This window comes from Anas acuta, chromosome 6 (assembly GCF_963932015.1).
Source record: "Anas acuta chromosome 6, bAnaAcu1.1, whole genome shotgun sequence".
NCBI lineage: Eukaryota > Metazoa > Chordata > Aves > Anseriformes > Anatidae > Anas > Anas acuta.
The window spans coordinates 2,112,104-2,128,305 of NC_088984.1; the positions used below are offsets into that span (position 1 = coordinate 2,112,104).

Consider the following 16,202-nt stretch of genomic DNA (forward strand, 5'->3'; position numbering starts at 1 on the left):
AGAAACTTACCTCCTTTTTAACAATTTCAGAGGGAAACGTCTGCTTAGAAATCACCCAAAGTGCTCGAGTGCGAGTGTTTTTGTCTGGAGTTTTCACAGCAATGCTGTTTATGGTTGAAAGCAAGTCGTGTACTTCAGTTGCTGAAAGCAGGATGCATAGAAGTCAAACTCTGAGTATTCCACTCAGCTTCTTAGCAAGCCTCAGGTCATTTTGCTCATGTAACATTACGAAAGCAATGAGATCCATTCAACTAGACTGCGATTTAACGTCTTGAACATTTCTTTTTGGAAATGTTTGGAAGTTTCTCATGAAATTTTAGCAAAAATTCAAAACGTATCAATGCATGTAGATAATATAGACATAGCTTATACGTGGTATCATGAGAAGACAGAAAACCCAAAACATTTGTGTTTATGTAGCAAGAGTTTGGTAGCAGGGGCACACATGGGTGGCCTCCGTGAGCAGAGCCCAGCAGCTGTCCCACCTTAGATAAGGGCAAGCTCCAAAAAGGACCTGCCTCTGGCCAGAGCTGAGACAATCAGCAGCACGGGTTGGTCATCAGGGAGAGCACATTTAAGAACAGAAAAAAAAAAAAAACAAACTGCTGTGCAACAGCAACTGGGAGAGAGGAGTGAGAAACAGAGACCAAGGTCAGTGAAGGGGGACAGGAGGTGCTCCAGACAGGCAGCAGCAGTTCCCCTGCAGCCTGCAGAGGCTCGTGGTGGAGCAGGCTGTCCCCTTGCACCCATGGGTCCCACATGGAGCAGATCTCCACACTGCAGCTCATGCAGGAGCCCTCAGTGGAGCAGGTGGATGTGGCCTGGAGGAGGCTGCAGCCCATGGAGAACCCCCGCAGGAGCAGGGGGTCTGGGGGAAGCTGCCACCCACGCTGGAGCAGTTTGCTCCTGGGGGATGGACCCCATGGTAACTGAATTGGATCCAGGCAATAAATTACATGGATCTCCCTACACTGAGTCTGTTTTGCCTGTGATGTTAATTGGTGAGAGATCTTCCCATCCTTATCTCAACTGTTGAGACCTGTCCATCATATTTTCACCCCCCTTTTCCTTTGAAGTGGTTGAGCTTAGCTCCCCAGCCAGGTAAAACCACAACAACCAAAAGATAATTTTACCTAAAAAGGAGCAGAGCTAAAGACTGAATATTCAACTATTTACAACTCCCAAGCCTTCACCTTCATTTAAGAGCACTTTGTAAAAAGACAGTTTTCCTGCTATATTGACATATATAAATTCATGTTAAGGTCTACAAGAGCCTTCACCATTAAAGAGGAAAGCAAGAACTAAGCTAACTTGAGCTTTTTGTCCCACCTTCCTAACTCTCCATCTATTTTCAGGACCTGACCTTATCTAGCAAGTTTGACTGCAGTTTATAAAGTGGTTTAAAAAAAAGCTAAAGGGGAAAGGAAAGGGACCACACAGACACTGCTACAGATGCTTCATTTCCTCAAGAAATCAGATTACAGTTTAAGTAATAAAAGACAAGAAACACTGGAAAATATAAATAGAAAAACTGAGAAAAAGTGCTGTGTAAAAATGCTCTCTGCCCATCCACATGTGACTAGTTTAGCCTTCACCTTCCACCACTACACAACCTGTCCACACGCACACTGACAGCTGACACTGAGCTGCTTCTGACCATGCCACTGCAACTAGATATGCCTGACCCCATAAAGCTACTTCCTGAGGACCAACCAGCTTGAACATCAGCTCTCCTGGATTAACAAAACCCACTGTTTTGACCTTGAGGAATAAGCCTCAAGTTTTCAGCACCAAAACCTGCTGTTACAGGGATTTAGCATCTTCCAGGAACGCAGGCTGTAAGGTTTTGGAGTACTTTAAATGTTGTGCTGTTAAACATCTCAAGTTAAGCTATTTTAATGTACCAAACAGGAATTACCAGGTAAACAGTGGAAAACACTGAAAAGCACTACCAGGCAGGCCCGCATTCTACAGAAAAAAAAATGTTCTTCATTATTTTTCCACTTGGGTGGTTTTTGATTGCAAATTCCAGAGAACAATTACAGAACCTAACTGCTACCAAAGCGTGCAACCAAACTATGAGTTAGTAGGCCAGTATTAGTGGAATAGCATGAAAAAAACTTTTTTTTTTTTTGCACAAGATGGAATTAGTGATCTGATCACACCGATCTAGAGGCAAAACTATTATACCACTTGGGAACAGTTTTGTTACATATATCACTTTTTGTTAAATATACCACTTTGGGAACATCTGCCAAAATTGTCTTACATGCTAACAAGGAAATAAAGGAAGGACTATGGTACAGAGATACACATTACCAACAACCACACTGAAGTTTGTTTGCTTACCTGGCAACTCAGACGTGATCTTTGAATTAAAAACGCAGAATCCTAAGGCCTGTAATGCTGCATTACTCAGCTCTGAATTTGTGCTAGAAATGTGTGCCTGGAAAAAAGTAACACGCATGTAAAATCTCAGCTTACAAAATAAATGTAAAATATTAACTGTCTTAATACCAACACCTGCTGAATGAAGAGACCTGTCAAAATGAACACTTGATGGAAAATATAGCCATGTAGGAAAGCCTTCCTGTTTATACACACTCCAGATCTTTAAAACAATTTGAAGTTCTGAAGACATTTTTGTTCTCTGTAATTAGACATCTTTACTGAAGAATATGCTACACATCAGAAGCTCTTCACTTCCTTGCTTTTCCCTGTGCTAACACTTGACTTGATTCTAAAACACATGAAAAAAATGGACAGTCTTTATAGTAATCTTCCCAAAAAAGTGACATTTAGTATACACACATAGCATCTCTTCCCGAAGATTTGATTTGACTGCATAACACCTGCCTGAATCCCTGTCCCTAAGTTTCTTTTTCCCCTGTAGTAATTTTTAGTAACATTGAAGAATTGTTTCATGAACAAACCCTTAATACTATGTTACTAGCTGGAATTCATAATTACATGAACGCATGTTGAAGTCTTAGTCTGGCCTTGACCATCTGATCGTATCTTTGATCTGGAACAGACGTACCTTAAACACTTTGCAAAGTTGAGGGAAGTGTCTTCTGACATCAGCAGTGAATTCTTTGCCTTCCTCACCAGTCAAGCGACTTTACAGAGCAAAAGGGAAAACAAGGAACATTCACCCATTAAACTTGTTATCATCTATGTAACTTTGAAGCTCCTGGTTTTGGCTAGGAGGGAGTTAGACCAGGCCATTAGGGCACTATATCACTCCTTGGGAAGTTAAAACAGAAGATGGTGAAGTACAGCAGAGGCAGCCAGCACGTGTTGCTTGACATACCAACAAAATAGCACGTTATGAAGTATGTTTATGCTGGTATATCGGGAAAAGTGAAGTGATTAACAACGGGTTTTGTGCTTACGGGATGTGAAAGACATTATGGCATTTAATTTTAATATTTTAATGGATAATACATGAACTCCATGCAACTCCTGGAAGTTGGACAAACTCCACCGAGCACGTGAGCCGCACACACCCCCCTCAGGGGCTGCTCCAGGGGCAGGCTCCGCGCTGAGGGGAGCTCCGATCCGCACCAGCAGAGCCGCCCCTGCCCCCCACACCATTAAGAACCAGTCCCACCCAGCTCAGAGCACACCCCTGAAGCGTGCCGGCCCGGAACACACCACCACACCAGCCGGCACAGCTTTTAGCCGTATAAATCACCTCAGACCAGCACCGCCTGGAGCCTGACGAGGCTGCCCCCCACCCCCCCCCGGTCCCCTCGCCCACCTGACGATAGCGAGGTGCGCGTCCGTCAGCTCCCCCGGCGGGGCTACCGGGTCCTCCAGCGTCTCCAGCAGCGGCTGAAGGCCGGCGGCGGCGCTCATGGTGCGGCGGGCCGGGGGCCGGGCTTCCTGAGGCGCGGCGAGCGGCGGCGGCCCCGAGCCCCCTGCCCCGAGCCCCCCGCCCGCGGCCGCGCCGCTGCCTCCCGGCCTAAGATGGCGGCGAGGCGCCGGGACGGCCGGCGCGCGGGCCCGGGCAGCGGGGGCTCAGCCAATGGGGAGCGCCGGGAGGCGGGGCTAAGGGCCGAGGCTGAGGGCGGTGAGCGGCGCCCCGCCATCGGCCGCTTCCCGCTCCCGTGTGGGCCCGCCGCTGATTGGTGGAGGAGGCGGAGGGGGCGGGGCGAGGGGCTGTCCGTCAAGGGGGGCGGTGAGGCGGGCCGCCTCAGAGCGCGGCGTGCTCGGCCGCGTCCTGGTAACGCCGGCGTCACGCTCGCTTCTGACTGGAAATAAAAACACGAGTTTCGCACGGCCCTGCTCGCACAAACCGCCCTGTATAAACCTAAAATCGCCTCACAGCCCGCAGCCCACTGAGGGCGGCCGGCAGGCGGCGGGGTCGTAAAATGCCGCTCTGCATGGCCCCCCCCCCCCGTCCCCTCACACGGCCATGTGCCTGCTGCTCGCCTCACAGATTAGGAGTTAGAACCGTATTCCCAGGGAAATTGGAGCAATACACACTCAAAAATTAAAAATAAATAAATAAATAATGACCCGAGGCTCCCCTCTCAAGTTCCTCAGGCAGGGCAGGGGCACAGCCCCCAGCACCAAACCAAGACACGCTGCAGCTTACTGGCTGCTTTTACTTAAAAAAAGGTCTGAAAAGCCCTCAGGGAATCAAAATACATCATTGGAAACTCGATGACGAGGTTAAAACAGAGGTAGCTTTAATGCTGCTTCAGGCTGAGGAATTTAAACCCAAGTTGAGAACGCACAGAAAATGGTTCGCGTTTATCAGTTCGCAACAGTACAGTCTCAAAACCCGTGTAAACAACATACAGCATCTCAACAGTGTCTTCAGAATGGATTTGCTGGTTGTCGGCAATTTCTTTCGATGCTTCATCTCGCCAGTTTTATCATCGTTACCAAGTCTCTCATTTGGTTCTTTGCGAAGTGAAATCAGACAAGTGGAAAGACATGAACATCTCTTCTCCGCGTGAGGAGACGCTGACAAAATTTCTGGAGTACTTTCTGATTCATCTCACAGCAAAATTACACTGATAATGTCATGGATCCTCTGCTCTCCATGCTGCTTCACAGCCTCCTGACTTCAGACAGTAACATGGGTGGCCACTAGGCCATCCGCAGGAAGAATTTATGCATCTTCAGAATAAGTGGACTCCAAAGGCCTTTTGAGCTCAGGGAAATCAGTTAATTAAAAAAAGTAGTGTAGAGAATGGGGAGAAATAAAACAACAATCAAAAAAATAAATATGTGGAAACCAAGGAAATAAGGAGAGAACAGCAAATTAGGTTTAAAAATAATTGAAACATTGGTCACAATAAGCTTGTTCAAATGGTGCAAGAAATAAGGAAAAGGTACAGTTTATATACAAAAATAGCTTTAAAGTCTTTGGTAACAGTGATTTCTTCATTTTTTTACAGGTCTAGAAATCTAAAAATAGTCTTCCAGTATTCATGTAATTACATTTTATAATTTATTTCCTAGTATACTTTATTAACATCACTTATATAAAACAGAAAATAAAAAGTCAGAAAGATATGAAGGAAATGACCGTATGTCTGTCTTATCTGAAGAAACAGATGTCTGAATTGGGTTCTAAAACACGTTTCCCAGTGAGCATATCATGTTACTTTGCTTACATGATACCAAACTTTCCAGGTAAGAAGTTTGCTTTTCCTTGGGAAGTTGTGTTCTTTCCATCACCTGACTTTGAAGGCATGTCTACAGCAACATACCTAATTTGAAAACCACCAGCAGTCACTGAGGAGTCTGACAGAAACTTCAAAGTCATCACATTGCCTGGACAAGAAAAAGGAAAAAAAGTCACCGTCATTTAAGAAGAAAAATCACCTGGATATGCAAAATAGGCAGAAAGCCTCATGGATTTCTAGGTGACACTGGGTGAGGCTGTACCATGAGTGTGCAGCAAGTATTTTTCAGATTCTGCTGTTACTTGCATTCACTAGTTGAACCTCAAACCATGCATGGAATGGTACATCATTTATTTAAAAGTAACTGTGCTGATGAAAAAGCATGCTGGCAGTTTTGAATAGCAGCTTGGCCATGAAGATCAAGTCTTTGGACATCTTATTATTAGAAAGCAGGGAGAAAAGTTTATTTGGGCAGATTTTTTTTTAACCATAAGGAGTACAAATATATTACCTGTGCTAATGATATCATCTGGCAACTCATCTCCACAAAACCTGGAAAAAAATAGAAAAAGAGAGAAATGTTCATGACTAAACAGGGCAGATATGCCCTACCCTGCTGTGTGGGGACGCACACTGACCACGGGGCTCTCAGGCTGTACTCTCCTCTGGAGCTGTGCCTCGCGGGGCCAAGCTGGTTGTAGCTGTGCAGCGCACATAATTCTCTGCATGTTAAAGCCATTGACTAAAGGATTTTTGTCATGATTTTGTAGTGAGGATTAAGGGAAGGAAAAATGCAGGAACCATTTTTCAAAATATGAAGGAAGTAAATGATGCAAAACGAGAAAAAAAAAAAGCACAACGATTTAACAAGGCATTAAGGAAAAGAACAATGGCTCAAAGCTAAGAAAGGAAGAAGTTTGTCAAGAAAAACATCTAAAATGATCTGTAAAGGAGAAACAAATGGGCTATATCCTTGCTTTGCTACACATGAGTTGGAGAAAGGTTATGAAAAATGGCAGGAATTGGGAAGTGTTTTTAAAACTTTTGTTGTTGTTGTTGCTTTGTTTTGTTTTGTTTTTTTTCCCCTCCTGGAAAAATGAGGAATTTTATAGTAAAAATATGACTGCTAAAGAACAAGCAAAAAGATGACTGAACAAAAGAAAGTGAGAATTAAGGAAAGAGACAAATGGAATTTTATGAGAGACGTGGAACACTTGTTCTGTTCTGATTTTGTTACAAAATATTTGACTTCTGTAGCAAAGGATAAATTTTTTGCTAACACTTTACACCTCTCCTCCCTCGTTTTAATTAAAGCAAATACAAAATATTGTTTGAAATTGCTAGGTCTTCCTGAAAAGTCATAGAGAATTAAAATAAACAGCTGACTATAAAGTCTCGAGCTCCCTTTCATGTAATTCAACAAAGCAGAAAAGGGCAAAGCACGATTTCCCGAGACTCTTTACAGGGCTGTGTTAATAAAAGGGAAATAAGGTAAGTTGTCAGGTACTATTACTACAAGTATTATGAACATATCAGAGGTGCTAATTGGACAAAGTAACACAGTGTTTTTCTGAAGTAATGTTTCAGAAAAATATATATCATTTGAATATTTTTATATTAAAGTTGGAGTTACTGTACCTGCCCACAAAGCCGTTGATGTCGTCATAGCTATCATAGATTTCCAAGAAATCAGCCATACAAGCAGTGTCATCTTCAACATCAAACTCCAGAAACTGTAGATGAATCCGCTGTCCATACTTCACTCTGATATGCCAATAACAAATTTGCTCATTTTCATACTCGTTTGGGTAGCCTGGTGACTTAAAAACATGTTTTGAATCTGTGAAGACTCCACCACATTCTTTTCCTAAGAGAAAAATAAAAACATCAGAGTTCAAGTATTCATTTTGGATATGGCTATGATTTAATGCTTTCAGCTCTTTCACCCAGCAGATCCATAGAAAATCACATAGGGACCTCCAGCATGATAGCATTTTTGATACATTTAAGCAGTCAGCATTCACAAGAAACGTCCGTCATTCCTAGCTTTTGGAAGCAGATATTTTGGAAGATATGATCCAAAACTCACTGAATTTAGAGGAAAAGCTTTCATTGACTTCAGTGGACTTTGGGCCAGAGCTAAGTGCTTCATGTAAAAGGCATTTAGGGTTTCTGACTGCTGAACTGTAAGCTTTAAGGCTGTACTCGCACATTGCCCTGGCATTCCGTTTCAGCCTTTCTTCTTCCAAAACCTCTTTGAAGCGTGTCTTGCGCAAAATAACAAACAAACAAAAACCCCCACCCACCTTGTAAAGGTCAGTGCTCACATATGCTGCATTGTACCCTTAGCACTGCAGCTCTTGCACTCCCCGAAGGGCACAGAGGTCCTGCAGTGCCCGCGTTCAGACCTGGGGAGGCACTTTTTGGGTGTGAGTTCAATGCTCTTGGTTCGTCCACTGCCCCAAACTAAGGGCTTTGTGCCCCAGGCCATGTCCCACCTGCAGCCAGAGAGCTCTGCCAGCCCACATAGCAGGCTGCCCATGGAGCACAACTACATTTCCTTTCCATGGGAGAGGCTCAGGCTGTCTTGGGAGTGTTGGCAGTTCAAGTTTCCCTTTGTCCTCCAACCAAACAGAGCATCTGGAAAGCAACCACCTCTCCTCCCAAAGGAGAAGGCTGACAAAGGAGCGTGTTGGGCTGACATAAATGCAGTAATAACGAGTGCAGTAGTCTCTCTCGCAGTTTTCTTTGTGTGCTGAACATCTGTGAGTGTCCCCCACCCCACAGAGCTATTCGGTTAACAACTGCCCAGCTCACATAAACAAGCTCAAGCCCTGCGAGCACAAACAAATGTGCACAGCTGTATAGACGTCACCACCAGCTCCAGCTTCTGGCTCTGCCAGCCAGGGCAGCGCGCTCCCCGGGAGCAGGGGACTCGAATGGAGCACAAAGTTGAACTTCTCTTCTCGTGGTGGTGCCCACTTCTTCCATCTTCCGGCCACGTGAAGTGGTACCGAGATGCAGTGGCTGTGTAATTATTTCATCTGCAGTGTAGGGAATGGAGGAGAATGGAGACAGGGCCCATATCTGGTGAAGTCTTGTCTGTTGTGTTGGAACCATCTCCCCAGGTCTGCTTTGCAGACTCATTTTTCTCTAGCTACACTGCAGTTACACGTGCATGCACACACACGTGCAAAAGGTATTGTCCAGAGCTGGACCTGTCCAGTGGTTCAGTCCCAGGCATGGCATTCATGTCGAGACTTGCTCTATCTCAGGCACGAGGAAGAAGGAATAAGGGTTAACATTTTGCCTGTTTACAGGCGAAATATCCAGAGAATGGTTCCCATGTCATAATGTTTTATCTGTGTATGACTCTACAAACGCATCAGAAGGCTGGTAAACAGGAACAACAGAGTAGCAGGCACACCCCTATTTCCCTCCAGAACTGTGTTTACAATAAAGAAATAAAATCACTGAAGAACACAACTTTCCAGGGAGGATTTTAAACCACAGCCTACATGCTACCTCTTGGGGAACAAATTCCTACTTCTCATCTGGACAGCCACATCCAGCCTTAGGAGGCAGACCCTTAGGAGGTGTCTTCAGCAGACTTCTCCCAGAGGCAGCTCCCTAGCAAGGTGGCATTGTCCCTGCAGTGTGCCACAGTACCTCTGAGATGTCTGACAACTCTTTTAGCTCTTTGATGCAGATTAAAACACACATGCTTACCTCTGCAGCATTTAATTATAGCTAAATTTCATGCCGAAATGTCCAGCTAATAAACGGATAAACAAGTCAGATTTGGAACAAAATAAAAGGAACAAGTCAGATTTGAGTGAATTCTAGTTTTTTGGTTTTTTTTTTTTAGAATAAAAACTTTAAGAAACCCAAGATAACCAGATCTTCCCTAGATTTTATTTTCTGAACTCTGATGGCTGCTTCCAGATTTTTAGCAGCAGTGCTTGCAACAAGGTGACTGAGAACTTTGAAAGAAATTATATGATTCTTTATGTGCAAACTGGGAAAAATGTAAAGGCAAGCAAAAGGGTAATTATCACTGAGATTGATTGTAATTTTCTAAGCTACCATCTTGCTACAAAGGTAAGAAAATGTGCTTACAGTATAGGAGCTAAACATTTTGCTTAATGCACTGTTATGACCACTTAGCTCAACATCTGTTAAGCACCTCAGGTTGGATGTTGAAATGAAATTGTAGGCTAAATGTAAATGCCTTTATACAAGAGAAGATCACATGAGGAATGTCACTTACCTTTTTGATCAACAAGAGCGTATCATCACACTGTTAGTTTCTGGAGGGCCTTCGGTCAGCCCAGTTCCCTACAGCACAAGGCAGTGCAGAGACACCGGGCTCCGAGCGAGCGGGATCTGCTGCTGGTGACAGCAGAGGGTGCAAGGCTCCCGAGCCATTTGTGTCAATACATCCCCTCCACGGACTGCATATTTAGGATACTGAGGCTAACTCCTTCGGAGCCGGGTGCCTTTGCATGGCCAGACAGCAGGGCATTGCAGTCATAACCTCAGACCCGAGGGGAAGGGGTGGTTTCTGCACGCACCGTTAGGGTTGTAGCAGTAGGCATCCCATCTCTCGCTCCGGTTGAGGCGAATCCCGTAGTCGACGATGCCGGTTCTTCCAAAGCCGCAGTTGGCTCCAGCTTTCACTATGGGATAACCGACCCTGCCCTTTGCCATCCAGCCAGCAGCACACACGTGGAAACCTGCAACACGGGGGGGAAATGGGGCATCGATGTGATAAATCAATCCTAAGCTAGAAATGGCTTTTTGTTCCGGTAAATCAGGACTCACTCAAGGTGATCAATGACACAGATGTAATTGGCCTAATAGAAATCGGACTACAGGAAAGAACTGTACTTTGAGAGGATAATTTTAAGCTTGGAATGTAAAATTGCTTTATGTTCTCCACAGCACGATCATTGCTTCTTCATCTGAAGACAAAAATCAAATGCAGATGGACTACACGGTCTCCAGGGCTGTGCGTTGTAAGTGCTGTACCAGCGTTTGTAATCAAATTATACATTGGATGACTTATGTAAGCGAATAAATCGTGCTCTTTGTTCCCCTTTTGAATCCATACAAACTTACTGAACCATATCCCAAGAACCAGTTTGCAGTATTAAGTTCTGAGAGTGAATAAATGCTGCACGTGGAAGGTAGCTGAGGGAACAAGGTATTTACTTAAAATACTTCCAGTTTAAATCTAAATACCTAAAATTCCTCGCTAAATTTCTTGCTAAACAACAAGATCCTGCTAATGCACTTTGTGGCTGAGAACCTAAATACGATAGCCAAAGAATGCAGTGTTATTTTGTCTGGTAGAGGCTGATTCCATGTTTTCACCAAGGCGATCTGGAACATATTTGTGGCGTCCTCGGACTGCGAGACAAAAGTGCCCTTTTTACATGTGTGCTGCTGCTGAGAGCCAGGTTCTGACTCAACAGCATAGCCCGCGAATTTCTAGAGAAGAGGTCATTTTCCATTGTTTTCCTAATGGGCTGAATGAATTAATCATTCCTCATCAGGAATCGAATGGCAGTGAGGCTCCTGGCCGCTTTGGGGCTGTGCTGCACCCCGAGCCCAGGGGATGCGTGGCACCGGGTGCAGGCACAACCCCAACAGCTCTGCAGGTAGCACGGTCACGCTCTGGTGCCGAGGGGGGAAATTGCATGCAACTCGGGCCAAAATCCAAGGATTTTACAAGTCCCTTGGTCCCAGAGTTCATAACATTCATGAAAATCCAAGGCGCTATGAATGAGCAATGTGAAAAGCAAACGACTAGGCTTTTTTTATTTTTTTTTCAGACCTATTTTCCTGGCTGCCTCCAGCTGCTGATACGTGGCCAGGTGTCCTCCTTCGTACTCGCAGACTGCTTTTGCTTCCGCGTAGGTGAGCCGGTACTTGCCGGAGCGTGACTCTCGGTGGTACACTCCAGCCGCTCGTTCTGGGGACCAAGAACAGTAAATGCCTTCAGTACAGCCCTGTGGGATGCTCTCCCATCTCCCCCAGTCCCCCCAGGACCCACACCTCGGGCTGAAGGCCAGGTGAGAATCGAACCAAGATGTTCAGCTGGTAGCCGTGCCAGTCGGGAAGCGTCAGGAGACGGCACCCCTCCCGCCCCTAAGGTATGGGTTTGCTCAGGAGAAGTTTTGAACAACAGAGCTAGTCAGAGCTTGGCAAGGTTTGAGCAAGGGAAAATCAACAACCGCAGGGAAGGACTCCCGGAGGACTCCTCAGAAAGCAGTAGCTATGGGAACCATCGCTGGTGTCAGCATCGCCGGTTCTGCGCATCCTATCTGACGCGGGGGAAGCTCGTTCTGGACTGCCATCACAGCCTACTTTTGGACGCAGCCCTAGTGCTTTTGGAAGAAGAATCAGAGCTTTGTTTTCGATCTCCAGAGGAGTCACATCACGGCTACTTGGATAGAATAGAGGTAAAAGTTAAAGGGAATGGAAAAGCGAAATAAAAATATCTGGGCTTTTGTCACAAAGGGCAGGACCAGAACAAATGCTGGCTGACATTTTTGCTGCACAGAAAATTAATACAATTTCTTCTTCTTTATTTTTTTTTTTATTTTTATTATTTTTCTTTGCTCTTGGAGGCCCAACATAAAGCAGCTTTCCAGGGAAACCTAGAAATTGTCAGCGCTACTACAGGTTTTATAATCTCTTCTTGTTTCACTCGCCTGATACCATATGTGCAGAAATCTGTCTCAGAAGCAATATGCGTATCGAACGGAACAGCATTTTTGCTTTTTTTTTTATATATATTTAGTATAATCTGAGAAAAATGTCTGTCTGCAGTTATTGCTATTCAACACGATTGAAAAAAAGAAGCAAAACAGGAAGCATTTGTACAGTAGTTACTGGTACCATGGGAAAAAGAGAATGTCTTTTCTAGTGACATACTTAGAATCAGCAGTTTTGGCTAGGTTAGGATATTTTTTTAAAAAAATTATATGGTCACCACTGAATTGTGGTTAGCAATGGTGAGATCCCGTATTAGATACAGAATGACGCTTGCCAATGTAGTTTTTGGACCCACAGTCCCTGGACTGGCGCCCAGTGAAGTCAATGATATTGCTGACAGCAGTCTCAGAAGACAGAGCTGCTTCCCGCAGCATCGCCGGGAATGTCCCTGGCATGGGCACGGGTTTACTTACATTGCAGGGAAAAATCCTTCTAAGAAGTCAGTTGGAGTGCAAAGGAAAGTTCTAACACCTATCAGCTGTGAAATAATGTATGCTACTTTAAAAAAATCTCTATTAATTAAAAATTTCTTTCTAGGAAGTATCATTTTTGATTCACCTAATAGTCTGTCATGATAAACCCAGCTGTTTCTTTACAACTTGCTTGTGTTGAATTCAGCATGCATGAAAACGTGAGTGCTACAGGAAATAGTGCGCCACTCAGCCTCACTGCACACTCAGGGGACAACGTGGAAATGTGATTATTGATCACTGCAGCTCCTAGGTAAGTGAACTGAAAGGTGAGTTGAAGTGAGCTGGCAGTGAGTTGAAAACCCCAGATTTTAGTCCTTGGGATTAGCTGAGCTGCCCCCCTTACACCGAGTCAAGGAGTAAGGGGCAGCTGAATCCTACAGCTTGTCACTTTCGCAAGTGACACCAGCACTTTTATTGAAGCTAAAATGTCAGTACAGACAGATATCACATTTTTCAGAGCATTGCTGGAAAGATCTGCTCTTCACAGCTTCTACAAGGGCTGCTCTTCCACCAGCAGATGGGACACTTCTCTTCCAACTCACATTTCTTAAAAGCTCTCCCCGAGGCCCAGAGCCAGCAGGGTTGGGCAAGGACGGTGACCCCCTGCTCACCCACAGCAGTAGGTGAGAGTGAACCGTGGCCAAGCTCTTCTGCACAAACACACCCAGTGTGAGACTTGGCCTAGTCCAGTTCCCTCAATACGCATGGCACCGTGCTACATGTCAAAGGCTGAAAACAAATAACATAACTTTTAAGTGGAGGACGGCCAGGTACAGTTCCTGGCAGGGTCATGCTGCAGCGAACGGGGCAGGCATGGCCCCAAACATCCCTGACACATGGTGAAACTGGGACTGAAGAGAGGGGAGAACCTGTCGTGGGAATCCTGATGCTGGCACTGAGAACCGGCTCTCAAATAAGTGCCTGGACGTATTTGGGTAAGGCTGTTCCAATCCTCTCATCAGTTTACAATGAGTCTTTGGTTATAGCGTGCCTGTTTCAAAAACGAGCAGCTATAAAATTCCATTCACACAAGAAAGACATTAGCAGGACACGATACCATCAGCTGCAGGGCTCCGTGTTTACTGGGACAACAAAAGATCTTTTGTAGCGCAGAAAAAGGTAAAACACATGAGCATTTCCAGCCTGACCTCTACAAAATATTTGATATTTGTGTTAATGGTTTGTTGAGGAAGAAAGGTAAAATGGAAGACTCCCTTCATTTTCACTCTGGTCTCAGTCATGCTTATCAGAAGAGGAGATAAGCAAGGCTCAGATGCCACTGCACATTCCTAGGTTTTACTTAGTGGGGTGGGTCTTGCTTTAATGCTTCTCCACAGTTAGTATGAGATTGGGGCTACTCGTTTTAGTGTCCAAATAACTTCATTTTTTTTAAATTCAAAGATTCATACATTGGGTGGCTGTGAATTTGCCCACTTTTTCTTCATTTATATGTAATTTCACTGAATTCTGTTAGCAATTTAATTAACTGCAGTTTGGATTTTGTTCGAGTAATTTTATTGCAGCGTCGGAATAGATGGCGCACGTTAAAAGGAGTTTCACTGGAAAGCAGAATGGAAAGCAGAGTGGTTATTTCAAAGCTGCACACTGCGCTTCCAGCTTTCCGCATGCCTTTGTTCCTTTAGAGAAAGCCATCAGTTCTTGCTCCTGTCCTTGATTTTCATTTACCCTCATTGTAAATGCTGGAGGTGCAGCAAAACATTATCTTAGGAGCACTGGGTGTGCTGAGCCCAGGACCCTGGGGCCGGGGTGGCATCATATGGGTGCTGTTTGCCCGTGCACATCCAGCCCCTTCTCTCCGCATCCTGCAGAAGGATACCCATTGCAGGCGGCATCAAATTCAAATTCTCTGCCCCTGCTATCAAGGCTTAACACAGCCTCAGTGTTTAACACAGCCTCAGTGTTTTTCATCCACTGCATCCCTGTGTGCTGCACCAGCCTGAATACAAGCTCTGCTCCTCATATCAAGCCGTCCCCTGCCATCGTCCTCTCGAAGAGCAGCCCCTCGAGGAGGCGCGTGTGGCTGCCAAGCTGTTCCCCCCCCAGCACCCCCAGCAGCCGTGGGACACAGCGGGCGTGCTCCAGGTTCAGAAGGAAAGGAAAGTCATTAAAAAGGTGCAGTCAGATGGAAAGCAACACTGACACTGCTCCTTCTCACTTCTGTTCCTGCTGTTTACGTGGTCCTCTGAGAGGGGTTGGAGCCACGTGCTTGTTGCACTGGCTATGAGAGAGTGGCTCCAATTCCTCACGAAACATCTCATGGCTACAAAAACATGTACGGGCTGCAGGAATGCCTTAAAATCCTTAAAGAAATACGCAGCATCTTTAGACAGGAGAAAGGAGTTTGTAAGCATTTGTCTATGAAACAGAGCACTCAGTGCATATACATGTATTTGCTTTGGCGTATTTTATGTGACTGCATTTTGAATATGTTTTTCTGCTGGATTGGATTATTATGAAGACTTATAAAAGAACTCGAAGAGGCATTTAAACCCACTCGAGGTATAAGAAACTATTCCCACAACATTTTTATAGCCCTTTTGGAATCTTTTCTCAACTGTTTAATGATGAGAACGAACCAATGGCCAAAACATATACATTTCTGTGCTTCCCTGGAAACCTAGGAAAGATACTGATATTATTTCCAGATCATTTAGTTTCAGATGTAGGACCCCAGGCATTTGAAATATGTTCATGCAGAAAATAATTCATTCCTTTGGCAAATGTTTCTTTTCATACTTGTTTTCCTTCATTAGCAGCAGCTACTATTCAACAGTTTTCTCTTCACCTCATGCTGTAGCAAAACACATTCAGATGAAATATTCCATAACTATTTTTTCCTGTGCTTCAGAGAAACAATAAAACAAAAGGCTCCTAAGTACAAAACTTGCAGTCAGTACTGATATAAACTGATGACCAATTTCAATGAAGATTATACTAGTATTAATGCCTGGCTCGTTTTTGTATTGCTAGGTGTTTATTTTTATGCTGTTAGATAAACACAGTGACTTTTGCAGTGAAACATTCATGATTAAATTATTTCTTACCTAGCCAGATAGAGTTATGCAGCACTCCGTCCTTGAATCCCCATGCTTGAGCCTTGTCCCACAGCAGGGCAGAGAAGAAAATCAGTGCAATCATCTCTTCCGAACTATTAGGCTGTAAATATTCCCTGTTAAAACACTCAGGGTAACCTCCGCTAGCAGCTGGCTAGATCCTATTGGAACATCTGGTAGCCAGATCTTAAATAGTGCTTTCAGCTGTGAGGTCAGCAAGCCTGCTC

The 16,202-nt window shown here is 44.7% G+C and overlaps 2 protein-coding genes across 2 annotated transcripts in view; both read right to left on the bottom strand.

Moving 5' to 3' along the window:
* RIF1 (replication timing regulatory factor 1) overlaps positions 1–4,106 on the bottom strand; it is a 29,429-nt gene extending 25,323 nt beyond the window's left edge. The window contains 5 exon segments of the mRNA XM_068686991.1: positions 11–141; positions 2,350–2,446; positions 3,041–3,119; positions 3,764–3,858; positions 3,861–4,106. Coding sequence (XP_068543092.1) covers positions 11–141; positions 2,350–2,446; positions 3,041–3,119; positions 3,764–3,858; positions 3,861–4,094 — 636 coding nt within the window. The 5' untranslated portion in view covers positions 4,095–4,106.
* A 566-nt stretch (positions 4,107–4,672) lies between these two features.
* On the bottom strand, positions 4,673–16,154 carry TNFAIP6 (TNF alpha induced protein 6). Its single transcript, XM_068686992.1, has 6 exons — positions 15,967–16,154; positions 11,485–11,622; positions 10,220–10,381; positions 7,284–7,512; positions 6,157–6,197; positions 4,673–5,793 (listed from the first exon to the last, which is right to left on the bottom strand). Exons 1-6 carry the CDS (start codon positions 16,058–16,060, stop codon positions 5,630–5,632), a joined length of 828 nt encoding a protein of 275 aa, XP_068543093.1. The 5' UTR covers positions 16,061–16,154; the 3' UTR covers positions 4,673–5,629.
* Between the last annotated feature and the right edge of the window lie 48 nt (positions 16,155–16,202).